Source organism: Suillus plorans (assembly GCF_016647745.1).
Source record: "Suillus plorans strain S12 chromosome Unknown HD556scaffold_124, whole genome shotgun sequence".
NCBI lineage: Eukaryota > Fungi > Basidiomycota > Agaricomycetes > Boletales > Suillaceae > Suillus > Suillus plorans.
Window position 1 is genome coordinate 87855 of NW_024537508.1, and position 19132 is coordinate 106986.

The 19132-nt window shown below is 47.7% G+C and overlaps 6 protein-coding genes across 6 annotated transcripts; 5 read left to right on the top strand and 1 right to left on the bottom strand.

The window, feature by feature from the left end:
• Positions 1-42: 42 nt before the first annotated feature.
• Positions 43-2196, top strand: HD556DRAFT_1250636 (S-adenosyl-L-methionine-dependent methyltransferase; the record flags this gene model as incomplete). Its single annotated transcript, XM_041298949.1, has 8 exons — positions 43-295; positions 345-394; positions 446-545; positions 599-877; positions 930-1167; positions 1226-1476; positions 1529-1996; positions 2051-2196. The coding sequence occupies 8 exons, from the start codon at positions 43-45 to the stop codon at positions 2194-2196; spliced, it is 1785 nt and encodes a 594-aa protein (XP_041152433.1).
• Positions 2197-2548: 352 nt separating this feature from the next.
• On the top strand, positions 2549-3766 carry HD556DRAFT_175354 (uncharacterized protein). The gene is made up of 6 exons (XM_041309804.1): positions 2549-2751; positions 2814-2939; positions 2997-3154; positions 3212-3341; positions 3401-3480; positions 3534-3766. Exons 2-6 carry the CDS (start codon positions 2907-2909, stop codon positions 3733-3735), a joined length of 603 nt encoding a protein of 200 aa, XP_041152434.1. The 5' UTR covers positions 2549-2751; positions 2814-2906; the 3' UTR covers positions 3736-3766.
• Positions 3767-3785: 19 nt separating this feature from the next.
• On the top strand, positions 3786-5054 carry HD556DRAFT_1451259 (uncharacterized protein; the record flags this gene model as incomplete). The annotated part of the gene is made up of 6 exons (XM_041307920.1): positions 3786-3969; positions 4025-4156; positions 4209-4401; positions 4453-4603; positions 4657-4757; positions 4814-5054. 6 exons carry the CDS (start codon positions 3786-3788, stop codon positions 5052-5054), a joined length of 1002 nt encoding a protein of 333 aa, XP_041152435.1.
• Positions 5055-5417: 363 nt separating this feature from the next.
• On the top strand, positions 5418-8870 carry HD556DRAFT_1451260 (uncharacterized protein; the record flags this gene model as incomplete). Its single annotated transcript, XM_041307921.1, has 7 exons — positions 5418-5542; positions 6911-7105; positions 7157-7683; positions 7734-7838; positions 7876-7944; positions 7998-8630; positions 8680-8870. The coding sequence occupies 7 exons, from the start codon at positions 5418-5420 to the stop codon at positions 8868-8870; spliced, it is 1845 nt and encodes a 614-aa protein (XP_041152436.1).
• Positions 8871-10161: 1291 nt separating this feature from the next.
• Positions 10162-11055, bottom strand: HD556DRAFT_1314683 (uncharacterized protein; the record flags this gene model as incomplete). Its single annotated transcript, XM_041300980.1, has 4 exons — positions 10162-10294; positions 10342-10413; positions 10469-10590; positions 10645-11055. 4 exons carry the CDS (start codon positions 11053-11055, stop codon positions 10162-10164), a joined length of 738 nt encoding a protein of 245 aa, XP_041152437.1.
• A 6635-nt stretch (positions 11056-17690) lies between these two features.
• Positions 17691-18867, top strand: HD556DRAFT_1461159 (uncharacterized protein; the record flags this gene model as incomplete). Its single annotated transcript, XM_041308247.1, has 6 exons — positions 17691-17709; positions 17744-17899; positions 17973-18169; positions 18324-18392; positions 18446-18600; positions 18651-18867. The coding sequence occupies 6 exons, from the start codon at positions 17691-17693 to the stop codon at positions 18865-18867; spliced, it is 813 nt and encodes a 270-aa protein (XP_041152438.1).
• Between the last annotated feature and the right edge of the window lie 265 nt (positions 18868-19132).

Consider the following 19132-nt stretch of genomic DNA (forward strand, 5'->3'; position numbering starts at 1 on the left):
TTCGAAGTTCTGGCGCCTGCCTAGACTCAACCAAAAAAAACTATGACCATACGTTTTGCCGCAGCCACGATCCATACAACAGGGGAGGACGTAGACGATCAATCGGTATCATCTCAAACGGACTCAGATTACGCCGAGGAAGACAACAACTTTGAAGATTGGGTATCAGATCAAGCGCAAAATCAGTCTTGCCGGTCGCTCTTCGAGGACAAGGCCTTTCCTTCAGCTGCTGCTGCTCGTGCACACGATAAGGATGTCCATAACTTTGACCTACGCACCATAAGCGCGAAACTGGGTTAGTGTCGAAGTTATCATGATTTTCAATCAGTGACGATCAAGCCTAGAACTGGACCTTCATCAACGCATACGATTAATCAACTTCATCAGAAAACATGTGCGATTTTATTCGATCCCTTACGTGTCGTCGACTGACGCACAGCTTCAGGCACCTACATCAGAGGATATCGGGAACCTAACAGGGGCGGAGACTCTTTTCTCTTCAGATGAGTATCTGATCCCACAGATTGAAGATGATCCGCTACTTCGTGCGTATCATCACGTCTCCCTCATCCTTCATACAATGCTCAATCGTCCAAAGAACTAGAAATGGATGACTGGTCAGATGATGAAGACCTCGCCAGCACTGACCAACGCCCAACCCCACCCGCTGATCTACCAAGCGCGCTTCGGCAGATGCAGCTCCTTGAAAGGAAGCTCGCACAAGCTCATAGGGACATGGCAGAATACCGCTCACTTGTCGGTCAACAGTTTGACGCGGGGCGTTTTGCAGAGATTATCAACGAACCGAGTTCTTCATTAGCAGGACCGTCACCTCGAGACGACGACAGCCATTATTTCTCCAGCTACTGTGAAAACGGTGTGTGATTTTTCAGGGGTTAACATTTTAATGTCTCATATATTGTGAAAAGACATCCATGCTGTTATGATACAGGACAAAGTTCGCACTTCCACTTACGCGTCGTTCATTCTCACAAACCCCATCCTATTCCGCGATGCTGTCGTACTCGATGTCGGATGCGGTACCGGAATACTCTCCCTCTTTGCCGCCAAGTCAGGGGCAAAGCACGTTTACGCAGTCGATGCAAGCGACATCGCGGAGAAGGCTGAGCAGATCGTCAAAGAAAATGGGCTAGAAAATGTCATCACGTAAGACCATCTGCTAGTTCTCCCTGTCCGCTCTCCATGATTTCTCACGCAAGCCCAGCGTCATCCGTGGAAAAGTTGAAGAGATCTCCCTCCCGGATGATGTCGAGCACGTTGATATCATCATCTCCGAATGGATGGGCTACGCATTGCTATACGAATCCATGCTCGACTCTGTGCTGCAAGCGCGCGACAGATTCTTGAAACCAGAGAGAGGCGTGATGGCCCCGAGCCAGTGTAGGATCATGTTCGGGCTCTGTGAAGGTAGCGAAATCTTGAAGGAGCGCGTAGGATTCTGGAGTGATGTTTACGGTGTGTATTGTTCTATTTCATCGTATCGCATGATTCTCAAAATACGTCGCAGGTTTCGATTTGTCGATCATGGCAAACAATGTTTATGAGGAGGCCATCGTCGACGTCGTCGGGCCAGAATCAATGGCGAGCGAACCTTATCTCCTCAAAGACCTCCACCTAAAAGACGTCACATCCCGCCAACTTGACTTCACTTCCCAATTCACCCTCGTCTCAACTACCCCAAAACGCACCAAGATTCACGCGTTTGTATTGTACTTTGACACGTTCTTCACGACGACGGGCGAACCAGTCCCACCTGAAGTGCCCGTCAAGGTGACAAAGGAGGGTGATGTGACACTTGCTGAGGTGTGGCCTGTGGGCGGGAAAGCACCCCCACAACGTCGTGCAAGCACGGGTCCTGGTCTCAAGCAAAAGGAGGATAAGAGAGTGACGAGCTTCAGCACAGGGCCTTGTAGTCAGCCAACGCATTGGAAGCAAACAATCTTCCTATTAAGAGATCCGATCCATGCAGAAGACGGTATGTTGCACATCTCCATTTTGAATCTAGACGGCTCAGGCTCAAGGAATACAGGCACCATTGTGACAGGGACGTTCTACTGCAAGAAAAGCGCTACTAACTCTCGCGAACTTGATGTGGAGATCCATTATTCTGTGAGACAGAATGCTGAGACAACGGCAGTTGGAGAGACTGTCGTTCAGATATATAAAGTGCGATGATATTCGTTGCGTGCTGTAAAATATCGTATACATGTTGCTGTCTGTAGCCTCAAGTTCGTTGCTGACTAGCACATGATAGTAGATCGCCTTCGAGTTCGACATTGCGCCTAACCAGACTCTACCGCACAGATATGCGACTCGGATAAATGACTTTGAATTGGAACTTACATCGAGGAATTATTATGTAAGACCTTGCGCCTCTGACGAGGAACGTTCTAGGCTAATTGTCCGAGCTTCAAGTTAGTCTCGAGGACAGGCTGGACAGCGAGGATGATAAACCCAAATTATGTACTCGGCCGCGAGAGTGGTGGGACCCCATAGATCCGGGAGACAAACAGCCAACAAACAGCCCTACACAGATTGAAACTTCAGATGGCTGTAATTCATTAGTTTGGTACAAAGCCGTGGCTATACGCCTCAACGCCAGACAGCTCCTTGGGGGTTATCATCATACTGGGTTTTTCACGCGCTACAGGAGCTGGCATGAGAGCCTGAGCAAGCGTAGCAGGCAAGAGTCTCGCACCATCCTGAGCATGTCCAAGTGGCTTTATTGCTGTAAGTAACATTAGCTCCTGGACCACCTTGTTGTAACACCATTGGTTATAATACCCACTTAGTTCGATCAAAAAGAAATCTTGAAACTTGCCAAACGCCCGAGCTCGCGAGCCGCTGCAACAAAGTGTTAGCAAACGTATCTGGATTCTGGTGCAATGAAACTCGCCTTTGGCGAAGCCTTCCGCAGAGTTGGTAACATATTCAGACTCATATCAGCGCAGACGGCCGAGGCACGAGTTATACAGTGCCAACTCCAATCTCTATATCGAGTCAGGGTTCCGGGTCGACTCCAGCAACCAGTACTAGTGCGGCTGCTAAGATTCTCGCGTCCTACATATAGCCCCCACACTCACCGAATACTGAGTACGAAGCACTCACTATGCGATGTTGAAACTGCCGATCTGTAGGGCCTCACACTCTGGTCCTTTGCTATGTATATGACTTCAAATCTATCACTTAGATTTGACTACTCCGACCCGCCAGCCCGCACACCGAAGAACATGGACTTCGCACATATCATGGAAACCACTACCCGAGATCCGACAAACCTTTGTAGACGAAGGGAGATAATACCTGCTAATAGGAATGAAGTGCGCTTTCAATTTTCAGACCGAGTCTGGACATTCAATTTTCACGAGTGAACTTGAAGATGTCAAAGGAAGCGTTATCGCACTCAAAACACGCCTCCAGATTCACACGAGTATCTACTTATGGTCCGAGGAAGCATATGTATGTGGTGTTCCTATGCGCAACTTTCTGAATTGATATCGCCATAGACTCAGTCGTCAAGCGATACTTCCAGTACTACTTGTGAATGCTTTGTCGGAACAATGGTCACTGTCCGATATTTGCGGTTATTTGGACCTTCTGATGTTCTATAACTTTAAGTGTCATAATGATCGTGTTGACACGGCTTCAAAGGTGTCGCAGATTCACGTTGGGAACACATGGCCATGTCATACGTACAATTTGATTGGCGCCTAGAGCGAGTATAAGAATAAAGACTCGAGCCCACAACTCTCCAGCACTTCACGATGTCGAACCATCAAGCACCTGTCGAAGCGCTCTTGATGAGATCAATTCTTGGCCAACAGCTCGTGGATACAAAGCTCCACACATTCTCAAGCCGCTCAGCACATCCACGTAAAGTCATCCGACCCCAAGCCTTGTTCGTCAACGACGTTGTTCTGATAGCACGTTCCGAGTTTTTTGCCGAGAGTAAGCTTTTTTCCTTCTCATGAAGGGTGGTGAGCTTGCTCATTAGAGTTGACAGTATTGTCGAGAACGGGATCACTTGACGCCACATTTGTCGACTTCGACGGTGGCTCAGAATTCGAGGATGGAATAACACTTGATGACTACGGATATGCATCTGACAGTGATCTCGAAGATGAAGAAGAGGACAGTAAGTGGTTCACAGCAATATCGGCAACGTGAATCTTCATACCTTTTGCAAGGAAACATCCGAATCAGTGAATCAGAGGATGATGAAGACTCCGACATACTGGTTTTGGCAGACACTACATCCGAAAATGATGCCTTAACCAGCCCACCACAAGCAGAAAAGCCTATCGTCCCTACTCTTATTCAACACCAACCACAAGTTGTCAACTACCGGAACATACTCGTGCGAGACACGGCCTTCAGGACGTAAGTTCATGTTATCACAATTGTGGCGGGCCTTTGATTTCGTATATACAGATTGAAAGCATTCTTACTGTATCTGTATACGGATAAAACCTCCTTCTCCCCACTCAAGTCCCAGGGACCGCCCGGAACTGATGGGCAGACCCCAAACCCTAGCACTTCGTGGCCTTGCTCACCGAAGTCGATGTATCGTTTAGCCTCCAAGGTTCGAGTAAACTTACCTGGTACTCTCCACACATCCTAATACACAATTGTCAGGTTCGACTCGACAACCTTCGCGATCGTGCTTTCTATGAAATACGTAATAGGTTGGATGCGAAAAATATTCTCCAAGAGCTTTCTTCATCATTTACATCCAAGTCAGTCTTTTTTTGATCATGGCATAGCACAGTGTTAACCAGCTTCGCGGTGTCAGGTATCCTGCAATCCTGCAAATGAATGTAGAAGTCCTACTCCAGCATATCGCATCTGTTCCTGTCATCCAGAATATCCCTGCGCTGCTCAGGAGGATCACCGACTCACAATTGCCCCATGGAGCAGACATTATCATTAGTTTGTACCAGAAATTCCTGCTGCAGCACCATCCTCGGGCGCTTGCACTTGCGAATGCGCCGAGTGACTTGAAAGGGAAAGGTGGTAAGAAGGGCAAAAAATAGTTCCAGGTGTAAATTGCATTGTATGTATTGTGTCTATGAATATTGCTGTCGCAATAGATTGCTTTCTTCCTTCCGTTGTGTGCCCGGGGCCTATGGATTTGAATCAGACTTATACAAGCTTCAGTGAGCCATTGAAATACGCATTTGTGATCACTGTAGTCATTGACCGATCTCGTTCCTATAGCAATTCTTTCGCAAGGATATACAAGTATAGGTAACGCAAGTGTATGCGAAGTAATCCTGTTGACCACAGTTAGCGCCAATGACCTAATTTCTTCCGAGGTCAATTCATCCACTCCTTTCCGACCAGAGCATGTTCATACTAAGACCATCTTCGATGCGTCAAATACCCTTCATCTCATTATGGCATCCGCTGCCGGGAGTCTGGCTCTCCAAGATTTCGTCAAGGATGGGATTATTGCCAACGAGGGCGTAAAGGTGGAGGAGCTACAGGACAATGGTACACTGAAGATGTTCGCGGAAAAGAAGTTCGTGTGATTTTGGGTACCATTGTGATATAAGGCTGCTGGCAGTTGTCTTTATACCCATTTTTACTCTTGTCTGATTCTAACGGCTTCGCTGTCGCTGATTTTGATGATTCCATCAGACTTCCTAACTAGTAACTACGCATGCACGTTTAACTGTTAATAATGTTATTCTACAGTCACTCTACATCGGTTGAGTTATTTGCTACTCATTCTACCTTTTCCCCCGCAAATAGACATGTGATGTCGATGTATTGGGACTCGGGACGTCGTTGCACGAATACTTGGCTGTAGCTACATGGCATTGGACAATGGAGTCCCAGAACCTCGGTCTGCCGAAGGAAGCTGTGGCTGTACTTCTTTTCTGCCTGACCGGGATGATCCTGATTTATGCGGCAAGTCAGAGTCACGTGCGCGTGTTGATGGGAAGTTGGAATGTGTCGTCACTGCAGTAGGTCCACAACCACCCATCAGTCCACATCAGATTGATGGATGGGCTGCCACAATATTTGCGCCACATTTGTCAGGCAGATATAAGGGAAGAGGAAGCGGTCGCTCTTTCTTGTTTTCTTAGTTTTCTCCATTTCACCAGTCCCATCCACAACACCTAGTGTCATGTCCCCTGCCGGCGAGACAAGCACATCGTTTACTCCACCTCGCGCCAATGCACCAGCTCATGGTTCTAGCAAAATAGAATCCACTCCAAACAGCCGTGGGGCTGCCGTGGTGAGCGAGAACATTGGCCTGGTCGGTGTCACATCAGGAAATTCACACATTCCTTAATGTCCTTAATCAGCTTAACTCACTTATCTCGAAATTTGTTTGCTCTCTCTCGCATCATTCACCTGGCATATCTTATATTTTTTGAGTGTGAAATATAATAGACCATGTATATTAATATACCTCAATGATGTTTTTTTGAATACATTCAAGTTGAAATTTCGGATAAGTAGATCCCATTTCACCAAGGCAGTTAAGTGTAAATAAGTTCCATTTAAGCACAAATAAGGAATGTGTGAATTTCCTGATGCAGGTGCGCACCTTTCTTATTTGTATTAAGTAGTACCTAACATTCCATCAAGGGTTAAGGACATCCGTCCATGGATTCAGCGCGATGTAGGGATTCATTTCTGGCTGGGCTTGTAGAGACTGTTTTTACCTTACCTTATGTTGGCACTTTTGTAGCTTACATAAGCAAGTTATCTTTTCACCAGTTATCAGTATGAGTCTGAGTCTTCAGTAGTTTTTCATGATATTTCCTCTCCTCTGAGCCTTGAGCCTGGTCCAGAAACCCTTTAGGGTCGAATAGCAGCTAGGTTCTGCAAGACCCAACATTGTTCAGACTCACTCTCTGAATTGTTGTACCTTCAGCGACATCGAGCAGGTCAAGCAGTGCAAGGCAGATGCAATGCTACAAGCCCTCCTGCAGCGTGCTTCTTGCGCTTCGGAAACTAAACAGCCTGAGCTCCTGCAAAAGTGCCCAAAGGCAGTTCTTCCGGTTTGCAATGGACAGGTCTCTGCTGGAGGCATATACTCTTCGGGTATCGAGACAGCCCTGAAAAAATAGTGAGCGTCCCCTCACTGATCGGACGTTTTCCTGCTCACCATGATTGCAAGTGTTGGTCCAGGAGGAGAAGGCAACTTCTACGGCCCTTTTATAGAAGCCACCAACATCGCGCTCGCTTGTCTTGAGGAGATCAAGGTTGACGGGATGCGAGCTCCTGTCCCCGCTGTAGACATGATATGTCAGCAGAATGACATGCCCATGTATCAAAACCACCAGGACATGAAATCAACTCGGAAACCCGACTGCGTCATTCTTCCTTTGAAGAGCGCATGTGCTCCTTTCGAGGATGAGAAGAGCGGCAAACAGGGCAAACAGAAGCGCAAGGCTCACATGGTGAAGAATGCAATGTCCAAGCCGCCAGCGTCACTCCCCTGGGAAGATATTCTAGCTTGCATTGAGTTCAAGAGAAAGACGGCAGGGAGGAAGCAAGGGATTCAACCGCTGCCGCCCTCTTTGTATCATGTGAAAGACCATGTTCCTACCAAACCAGAGTATTTACCGGTGGATCATCTTAAGGCTGAAGATCCGGCGCCAGGTCCTACGCAGACCCCAGCAACCCAAGTGCCCGACACTGCAAGTAAGTGATTGTATTATTGATTACAAGATCAAGCTAAATCGGCCGAGCAGCAGTTCTATCTTCCGGCCTGAATGCTACCCAGTCTTCCCAGTACGGGTCTAGTTCCAAGCGCAAGGCCACGGACACTTTGCAATCCGCCGCGAAAAAAACCCAAGGTCATTTCCGATGAGCCTGATGTGACTGTCCAGACAGGTCTGTATGCTGCTGAAATGTTTGCGGCCAATCTTGCCGTCGGTTATCTAATTAATCTTATCGTCATCGGTGGGTTCGCTCGGCTGTCGAGATCAGTCTCGTTCTTACCACAGCTTTTTTAGACGATGTTGTCTGGATCTGGTATTATGATCGCCAGGGCACTATCCAAAGCTCGGGCATCAACTTCATTCAAGATCTCCCGCGATTCATGGTGCTATTGTACGCTTTACAACACTTTGAGCTCCACGATTGGGGCAGAAACAAGGACTTCCTCCCAGTTCAAGTTGAGGGGAAACGATGCTACGAATTCAATATCAAGGATGAAAAACTTGGAGAGGTGGATCTGCTGCTTCACACCAGCCACAAAGATAGAGTGATGCATTACGGACTACAAGGCCGAGCCACCAATGTGATCCCTGTCACTAGCCAAGCACTTGCAAAGAAATACGACAACCTCCCGGATGGGATGGTGGCCAAGGTCTTTTGGGGAGAGGCGAATCACACTAGCGAGCCGGAAATTCTGAAAAGAGTCGAGGAGATTACTGAGGCGCACGACACCGTAAAAAACCATATTCCCAAGCTGCTCTGGCACCACACGTTCACAAATCCCACATCTGCCATCCGAGAAGCGCTCAGGGTTGTGGAACCCACCACAGGCAGTCGCGTGCTCTACATTCTCGTATTCCGTAAACTTCAACCCATCACGAAGCTTCACGGCAAAGAACTTTTCAACGTCTGGCAGCAGTGTATTCTATGTACGTGTTCGATTGAATTTATGTTGCTGTTCGTTGACATAGTGTGCAGGTCACCTCACTCTATGGAAAGAAGGGGTCTATCATCGAGATATCAGCCCTGGAAACTTGATGTGGTACAAGAAAAACAACAAATTGATTGGTGTCTTAAACAACTACAATCTATCATCGTTGGCGAATGTCGCGGGTCCTCAGGGCAACGAGCGTACGGGACGGTACCATTCATGGCACTCGATCTCCTGACTGAAAAGGCTCAATGAGGCGAAGTCAAACATTTATATCGCCACGATCTGGAGTCGTTTATGTGGGTTTTTATCTGGATTTGCTTGCATTATGGGGAGGGAGTCCTTCTATCAGCGGAAACGCGCCCCTTGTAGTGATGGAAAAGTCTGGTTCAGTCCAGTTCACCAGGAAAATTGGTGAACGCTGAACTGAATGTTGCGTTCGGTTCAGCGATTTTGCTGAATGCTGGACCGAACGTAGTCAAACGCGTTCGGGACGTTTAGTTCACGTTCAGTTTGGCATTCAGACGCTGAACGTCTCCGACTCAATGCATGCGAAAGAGACTTGGGATTGCAGCAATATCAAAACAACATGTACTCTACATGTCAGTAGCACCTACACTAGCATCAGGCTTGACATGCGCTGTTGCATCAGTTGCAGCCTGTAGATGCCCATTACGGTAGGCACTCTTCAACAATTGCAGTGCCTCGAAGACCTGAGGTGTAAGCCGGTTGCGTCGACTATCATCTGTCATGCCACCACTTGAGAAGGCCCGTTCTGACGGCGTTGAAGAGCCTTGAATAGCAAGGTAATCTCTTGCCATGCGTGAAAGGGTGGGGTACATGGTGGAATGATGCTAGAGCAAGCACATCAACAAAGGCCGGTCAATACAATATGTACTTACCTCCCACCAGCGAACCACATCAGCCACCTCCTCCAATTCGCATGCTCCATACACCTAACTCTACGCTGATGATGGTCTTCGATCCCGGCTTCAGGAACCACTTCGGCAAATGTCTTGATGGCTGAATCGTTGTTCGTCGCATTGTCAGCTGTAAACCACCCGATCTATGTGATTTTGCGTTAGTTCAATCATGATACAACCAATAAAGTACGTTACCTTCTTTTGCAACCCAAAACGGTCCACAATTCGAACAAGAATGTTGCCCCTGTGACCGACAAGTATGGATTGCCGCTGTCCGAAGTCCAAGAATCAAATGTGAAGGACACTCGCCCAGGAATGTCCTTAAGATGCTCGCGGATCCGGGACTCAACCATTTGAGCATGGCGAACAATCTCTTCCTGTATCTTATGACGTCGAGGGATATCTTTGTCAGAAAGGCCGGGGCGAGTGTATGTGAGAAGTCGCCGAAAAGCGCCTTTGTCAACGAGTTGAAATGCTTCGTCTTCAGCAACAATCAGTTCGACTATGTAGTCCAGCAATCCAGCAGTGGTAAATGCCGGTGCTCGATGCTCTCTTACAACTGCGCTGTCCAATGTCTTCTGATTAGAGCTGTTAAAAAAAGTTTCGTTAGAATCTTAGATTGAGTAGTGGGACACAATGAATTGCATACGGTACATCATCTGCAGGTAATGCATGCATATGTGGCTGGATTCCATGCTTGCGGCATCGATCTTTGTAGAGCTTTGTGTGGTCCTTATGCCTGAGATATGTGAGGTAGGGTACATCAGTAGCAAATTGAAAGCTTACCTCCGAATATGAGCTCGAAGGGAAGTGACACTGCCCTTCAAAAAACTAAACTTCTGAGCAAGACCATTTGCCCTGTCGAAAGCGATGTTAGATAAGTAACAACAACGACACAGCATTCAAAACTTACTTGCAGACCTCACACCAGTGCCCATCCTCTTCCTTTCCAGTATCGGGGTTGATAGTGTTCGACTCACGAGTGAATATTGTACGAATGTCGGCGGTCAAGTCACTTTTACGCCATTTGGCACCCTGCACAAAGAATAAGTTAAGTTGGACGAAAAATTGAATGGAGAGTTCACTTACCTCACAGTCTGCGTCACCCATCTCTTTAGTTTGTTGATATGTTGATGGGGTGTCGTCATCAGTACGTGTATCCATGTCAGTTGCAGTACCTGCATCAGTTAGTACTTCATCGGCGTCATCCCACTCAGGGTCTTCGGCAACTGCATCTTCAGATTCATCCTCAGTAAGTACCACTTGCTGTCCAGTAGCTTTGTGTTTGCCCAAGACAGCATTGTTGGGGTCAATAAGCTTGGAGGCAGGGCGTGGAACACGAGCAGAGCGACGTGAGCCAGCAATCATGATGGCAGGGGGTGGCAAAGGCGTACGAGAAGTAGGGAGCGGAGTATCATCATCAGCATCGTGAAACCAGGTGATATCACCGGCGTCAAGAAGAGCACCATCGGCACCTACAGCGCTTTGGTTATTTGACATATTGAGGGGGAGAAAGTCAGGGAACTCACTGTGGTCCCAGTCCGTGTTCTTGCTTTATTGAGCTTCGTGATCAGAGGTCTTCGCAACACAAGTATTAGTAGTTGATCAAACATTATTGCGTGAAAGATTTACTTACAGTGTAGGTCGTCTCGTGACTCGTTGAGGTCTTCTCTATTGGTCTTCTCTATTAAGTGTTAAATCAAATAGATGGATGCTGAGTTTATTCGCAAGGTTATTTAATGACGACGACCGATCTGTGTGAAGTGTGATGATGGCAATGCTTATCGATGGTGGATATCGATGAAGTTGCTGAGTCATCATGCAAAAAATAAGTATGCGTTCGGACGCAACGGTTCGAACACGTTCAAAACAGTCCAAGGACTGCTGAACGTTGAACTGAACACCCGGTTCAGTTCTTTCCGGCCGTTGAACGTCGGACTGGACCGCGGTTCGGTCCACTAAAAATCCGGTTCAAACCGCGGTCCAGGACCGAACTTTTACATCACTAGCCCCTTGGATCAATGGGTGAGATTAGACGCTGTGATGTGCGGGACGATGAAATATTTTTTCTTGGGCCACCCACCAGACCGCCCCTCGCACATAGACCCGCGTATATGGCGTTTCCTTCTGCAGTGTGTCATTGTGCTCAAAAAAGATGCTGACTATCAAATTGGTCTCCGTCTCGAGAAGCTAATAACGATGGTACCGGGCAACGATGAGGAAATAGAAGATATCGATGGTTCTTTACGCATGTTTACAAACACGACGGGCTGGGTTGAGCTCTCTGAGCTCAGCAACCCTTTACAGTGATTTCTGTACTTTTACATACACAGTTTTCTGGATATCGATATTTGTAGCTTTCAGCTATGTGTGCTAATCTGTCGAAATATATGACTCTGCCGAGTGATTTTGCTACCCTTCAGCCACACTAACTTGCCCTGGCTGACCTGTCTGCCTGCATCACCAAAATTGCTGAAATCAGACAGCACGTGATATGTGGCAAATTTCAACACTTGTGCGATACCTGTCAGCTATTGTAAGATACACCAGCGATGTTGGCGTGTCAGCACGACATCTGTCTGTCAGACTCGCTGTCGGATAGATACCATCCTGTCTGTAGTGTACCTATTAGACATTTGCTAGGTAATAAGATGTATTATAGTAGCATACATGCAATACATTTAGTGCTACTTGTGATCATAGGGCCCCATAACCTTCTGCTGCAAGTACATCATCGTCAAGCTCCTCACCATCATCAGCGATTACTCTGTCCTCATCCTCCTCGTCCTCCTTACCTTTGCCCTCATGTTCCTTGTCTACAGGCTCGAGCCCAATATCATCGTCTTCTGCCTCCAAGTCCGAGTCGTCTTCCACATCCTCTTCCGAATCTGAATCGGCTTCATCATGGCCATGTCCTTCGCGCTGGAGGAACTCGTCCCAATCACGTGTAGCCTTGTGGCCTATTCCACCACCTCGAAAGCGCATGAACATGTCCCTATCTACAAACCTGTACATAAATAAAGTTAGATAAGAGTCTAATCATGTGTTTCAAGACACTTACATGTTTAAGTAGTAAAAACGCCAGTCCGAATCATCCCCACATGAGTCACCCTTCCGCCGTGCAAATGTCGGTCCAAGTAACTCATCAGTAGTACTGAAAGCGAATGCAGGAATTAAATGAACACCACAAATCACTGAGTCAGGGTCCAAGAATCCGAATGCATCCAAAAGGCTATCACGATCGAAAAATTCAAGACGCTGCAAGCGTTTTGCGGCCCATCCTGCAGGTGAGCTGTCACGACGGAACCAACGAACAAATAGGACATCGACACGAGTTGGGGGAGTTCGCAGTGCTACAGAATGCTCGCGATACTCTACATTCACGTGGAAAATCTGAATGACGCGTGCATACCAGTATGGGTGCGTGCGTTCATCTTCATGGGAGAGTACCATGATATCGGCGCGGGTATGAGGATTGATGGTATCTTGCTCACGTCGCAGGTTGTATGTAGTATAATTGACGCGTAGAATACTGTGTTCAAATATCTTGTTGTCCGTAATAAGGACTGAGTGGCGATCTTCATCGGAGAAGTTGTGTTCGTCACCGTCGTATGCAATATTACGAAGGCGGGCAAGTAAATGGTCCTTGAGTCGAGGTATAAAATTCTAAACAAAACATGAGGGAGCTGCAATGACATAGAACAAGAATGACTCAGTACCTTGACTGCAGGATCATCTTCTAGGTCACCTAGCCAAGACGTGAGATCATGGCTTGCTCGTGAATATTTTGCAATGAAGTAATGGTCTGATGGTGAAGTACGTTCACGCTGACGTCTTGGCTGAGCTGGGTTTTTGCTGGCAAAGTGCTCACGAGCAACAATGACCTTCTCACAGAAGCGTTCGATGACTTCCTGTGATGCGATACTTGTGATTGTCGTCTCCTTGGTTTTTGGAGTCCGTGGGTACCGTCGTTTCGAGCGTCGATGCTGCAGTTCACCCTAGTAAGTTGAAATGTGTCAGTTAAAGTTCCTTTGACAGAAAAACACTTACTGGTTGGGTACTATAACTGTCTGTGGTCCCCATGCGCCGAATTGTGTTCGGATAATCACCGAGGGCATGATACTTGTATGTCTGAAGGTTGAGTGACTTTCGCTTCGCACCAGCGGACCTTCCTTGAGCAGTCTGAGGGTGCTTAGCAGCAAGTGCAGCCTCGTGACGGCCACGAGCTGCATGTTCATGGGGGAGCTCAGTAGTATGATAGTGGGCACATACTGTATGAGAGAATTTGCGGACCGATTTGCCTAGCACGACAGTCGCCAAGTCAAAGAACGATAGTGTATCCTCAGTATGCAAGCGGAGCTTTGCATATGCATGCCAAGTCGCTAGATCAAATAAAAGGTCCAGGATTATTCTGTTGTAGGTATCATCTTGAAGAAGGCTTTCGAATACGGGTATTGCGCACTACAAAACCGTCTGATTCATTGAGCAGTTCTGCAAGATAAGCTCAAATATATACCTGTAGAAGATCTTCAAAGTCGCGGGCAGCAAGTCGCTTCATTGCTGATGCGTTGTTGTGAAAACGTCGAATTGTTCCCCTTCCAAATGTAGGTACATTCCGATATCTGTGATGTAGATTAGTACTGTTGACAGCTGAAGTACGAACTTAAACTTACCTCCAGTTAAGACCCTGGATTGCTGATCCTCCTGCGGCAAATAGGATCCTCAACAGGTGAGCAAATATTGCCTTCCAGACGCCAAGTTCGAACTCGTGCAGCAAGTCGACAACAAACAGCGTAAAAAAGTTGAATAGAAACCTGAGAAGGTGCACTGAAAATGCATTCTGGGGGATACTGGTAAGCTTAAGGCATACAACACGCAGTAAGGGAAAAGCTTACTCGGGTCGGAACAAGTGATTGCGAGCCTAGAATATCTTTAACATGCTTGCCTTCGATTCCTGCACCCTTCCGAAAAATGAGCCTCCGGGCTTTTTTGATTTTCTGACAGCGAGCTTCATCATCAACACGTGCAGTCACCTCACGATGTGTCATGTCAGACTTTGTCCCCATCTTTGGAACATCGACTTTCCGGACAAGACATCGAGGACATGGATACTGGCCAAGGAACTTGATGTTCGCAAGAAGAATCCTGGTAGGGAGCATGAGACAGTGTTAAAAAATAAACAGATACCCTACTTCTCTGGATAATCAGCAGAATAGCTGAAAAAACGCGGAAAGACCCTTCGTGTGACTCCGTCACCACAACAAATGACGATACCATCCTCATATGCACGCATGAACTCCTCATCGAGAAGAAGCTCCCATATAGCGTGCATTAATTCACGCTTGCAATGGGTATGTATATCTGCTGTTGAGGCGTCACCAAAGACCTTCTTGTACTTGTCTTGAAAATCATCTGGAAGCTGCGTGCATAGCCAATGATTGATTAGTGCACCAGTAGGATTAATAGAATATGACGCACAGTTGGAATATAAGCTACATGGTGACATGCAGAGGCAGTTGGCTTGCCACGGGTGTACTTCGATTGATTTCCAAAGAAGAGGTAGAACGGCCAGAGTGATGCGTCACCAAAACTAGCAAGGTGGGTTGCGTCAGACCACATCATCAGCGAAGCCACGACACGTTCAAGGTTGTCATCAGCTGTGCGAGGAAGAGAATTAACTTCGGCATAGGCCTCTCGCATTGCAATGGATGAATAGGCTTCGGAAAATATTTCGATGTTGCGTCCGTCGGAGGTTTCCCACATTTGCTGAAAGGGGGTCATATGGAAAGTTGATGAAACACTATCTTCAAAAACCGACATAATGATATTAGTTAAAGAACGGTGGTGCACTCCCTCGATTTTGAGCTCGGGCGCATCTGCTTCAGAGGGCCATTTAATCTTCTCCTTCGGCAGACATATCTTAACTGATGACTTGTGCCAGCCATTGTCCGCACAGAATGGATTCGAGGTATCTGTAAGGTAGTCTTCAACGAGCTTCTTCTCACGTGGGATGTTGAATATACGAGCATCCTCTCTTTTATACTCATCGTTGTCGAGGAACGTTGTGAGGCGGTGCGTTTCTGCAGCTGACTTGGTGGTCGAGCCCGAGTACTGCCAACACATGAGAAGACCTGCTGTTGGGCTGCTGAAGGCGTCATATAGATTTTTGCGCGTGATTTCAGGCGGTGGTATAGGAACACCAGTCAAACTTTGCGAAGCCTGTTCGACTGCATTGCCTGCGGCATCCAGGGTGGGAGCATCACAAATACTATCAAGAGCACCACCGCCCTTGGGAATTAAGGTGGGAGGTGCGGAGTAGATGCGATAGAGCCCCATTGAATCAGGCTCTGTCTGGAAAGGGATGAGCGGTGGGCGCTGCAGAACATTGTCGTCGTTGAATCGTGGAACCTCAGGCTCTTCGATGGGCTCACTAGCCTGAGGCATGTGCTCAAGATGGGTCGCAGAGCCCGGAAGGTAGTCAACATAGCGATTTCGCATTCGTATCCTGCGACCTGAACGAGCAGAACGTATAACAGGAGCAGGGCTGGGAGGGAATGGTTCTGGCAAGGGGGGAGAATGACGGGGTGACAAGCCAGATGGTCCAGCGACGTTGTAGTCATCAACCTTGAAAATTCGTGTCAGTAAGACCTGGATACACAGTGCCAGAGACTTGCCTGCATGTTTTCAACTGGCATGTCGTCTCTAATGTCCATCGGTTCATCGGTCATCATTTGAGTGTCGTCATGTATCTGGTCATCTTGAATTCTTCTCCTCTTCCTCTTGTCTAGGTGCCGCTGCGACTTGCTTGCTCTTGTCTTGAATGCGCGCAGTTCAGGACACCGAGCCTCGTGACTACTCAGACATTTCTGAGTAGAAAATGACTTGTCGCAGCCTAGACAGGTAAGGTCATCATCCATGGTAAGGGTATGGCCAGGAAAACAGAGAGGGGGTGGCAGCAGCGTCAGACAGAAAGTGGGAGGAAAGGGTTATCGATTTCAACTGTACCTAATATACAAGCGGTACTTATCAGTGCCAGAACGGCTACCGAGAATCACCAGAACGTACCTCAGAATTCCTCCGCAGTCGGCGTCAGAGTATCCTGCAAATCTCCGGAATATTTAACACCGAGAAAGTGGAGGATTGCAGGGACCAGCTGACCGATTGGTCGTGTTCTGTTTGAGCGAGAATAATCTGCATAGAGCCAACGACTGCTGAACAGAAGGGCAACACTAAACATTAGAAACAGTCAAAAATTGGAATGCTGAGGAAAATGGATGCAAGAATTAGAGGTAGGGGAGAGTATTTGGTAGAACCAAAATTGAAATAACAGGCGCCCGAATACCGTTGAACGCAAGCCTTAACTCAGCCACGTTCAAGTAATGGAACGTGGTTCGCACTAGCACTAGTGAAACTTTAGCATGCATAGTTCATCATGTAACAAGCTTGATATTGATAAGTGCGGGTAAGTAAGTACATACATATGTATGGGCGCAACGAAGTTCATGACAAACGTCAGGCTACGGGAGTGATCTAGTGTGTCACTGTGACAGGCAGTGAAGATGCGAGGTTGGGTGAGGGCGAGAATGCGAGGTTGGGTGAAGATGCGAGGGCAGGTGAAGATTCTTTCTTGTAGCGTACGAGCTTGAGAGCAACACACCAAAACATGAGAGCCATTTTAAGGCGGGAAGTATATACTGACCTGAAGATGCGAGGGCGGGTGAGATAAGAGTCGACTTGACCCACCTCTTTAGCCTTCGTGAATGGAACATCGACAACGGGCGGCGTTGCATGATGGGGGGTGACTGGGAGAATAGGTGTCGTAAATGAGTTTTGATGGCGGTGGTAACAGCGACTGGTGGTGAGGTGATAGGCAGTGCAGGTGCAGGTGCGGGAGCTTCCTGAGGCCTCCTCATCATAGCGAGCCTGAATCTTTTGAGGCGCCCAGGGCGTTGTTGAAGTCTTGGCCTGGAAATCTGAGAATGCTATGATGAATTATGAGCGAGAGAACAGAAGTGACACGACGGAAGACTTGCCGTTGGACCAATCAAGACAGCTGGCCTTCGCGATGTCGTCGATGGCGTCCATCATGTATTTGTGTGCTTCGAGGGCTTCGTCGAGTTTACCTGCCGAAAGGAATGCCTGGCACCGTCTCTGGTGTGTAGTTAGCAACAAGGACTTGAGATCCCAGCTGAAGAGCTGGACATAGCGCAAAGGAGGGGTGAAGATGCGAGGGCAGGTGAGAATGTGAGGGCGGGTGAAGGTGTGAGGGCGGGTGAGAATGCGAGGGCGGGTGAAAATGTGAGGGCGGGTGAAGATGCAAGGGCGGGTGAAGATGCAAGGGCGGGTGAAGGAAGATGCGTGTAGCCGACGTTCGCCTAGTACAAGAATAAGCCGTGCACCCTCTCGATTCATTGAAGTTGCGGGTCGTGCCCTACCGGTGCATTGCAGCGAACAGATGCGGGGCGCACAAGATCTCACGCAGATCTGTCTTGTAGTGCACCAGATCTCACGCAGATCTGCCCTAGGGCCTGAACTGTTCGCACAAGTGATGCAGCAAACCAGACTGCAAGGCGCTAAGGCAAGTGATTGTTCTCGGCTTGAGCTGCAATTCAAAGTCAGTCGGCAATTGCCGGTCAAGTAGTAAACGCGTCTTCAAGCTCCCCTTTCTTTCTATCCACATATTCCCAATGCATTTCATTGATACCCACGAAACTCTCGACTTGTCTAACCGAACTACTTTCTTTCATGACAACGTTGTTGTCATGGAGGTCGATAATCTTCTTGCCGGATGGCCTACATACACTATTGATTTCACACCTGAGCGTCCGGGACCATTGGTAAGTTATTTTCATTGTCCAAATTACTCAATACAGCTTACATCTATATACAGAAGCTTGTTTTGCGCTTGAAGGATGCTTCAAGCTATCGGTCCACCGACGATGATGATAGTGCAGACGAGGCGGAGGGAACAGGGAAAGTCGAATGCACACCACCAGCCATCGAGGAGGACCCGGATGTTACCATGGCCTGTGAGGCCACCTCCAAGTGCATTTTTTTTGCTTGTATATTTGATTTTTGAATTGACCCTACTATAGGGATGGAACTCGGCACATTAGTGCAAACCCTGTGCAACTACACGGCATATTCAAGGAAGGTGCTTCAATTGTTCGCATGCGGGAGAAGTTCACACAGGAGAATGATCATACTTGGCCCCCTCGACGCGGCTTCAGGAGGATGGATGCGGAACCACTCACTCGTGTTAGTTCCTTCATGACGACACCTGCTGCTGTAGCGGCATTAAAGTTAGATTAAGTTCTCGTGTCCTATCATTATTGTTATCATATTACTGTACTTGCTGTCTCCGCACTGTTGCTATATCACTTTCCATGGATATTCTCGTGTAGTATTAGTACTTGCAGCATTCAATTGTATTTCTTGTTGCGTCGCGCATATAGTCACTGTTGTCACGATTCATGTGACTTGCCGCAAACGACATTCCCCACTGATCTTCCCCCTTAACCCTGTATCCTCCTTTACCTTCAACCATTATGGCGCGTCGGAAGCGTTCTCCAAGTCC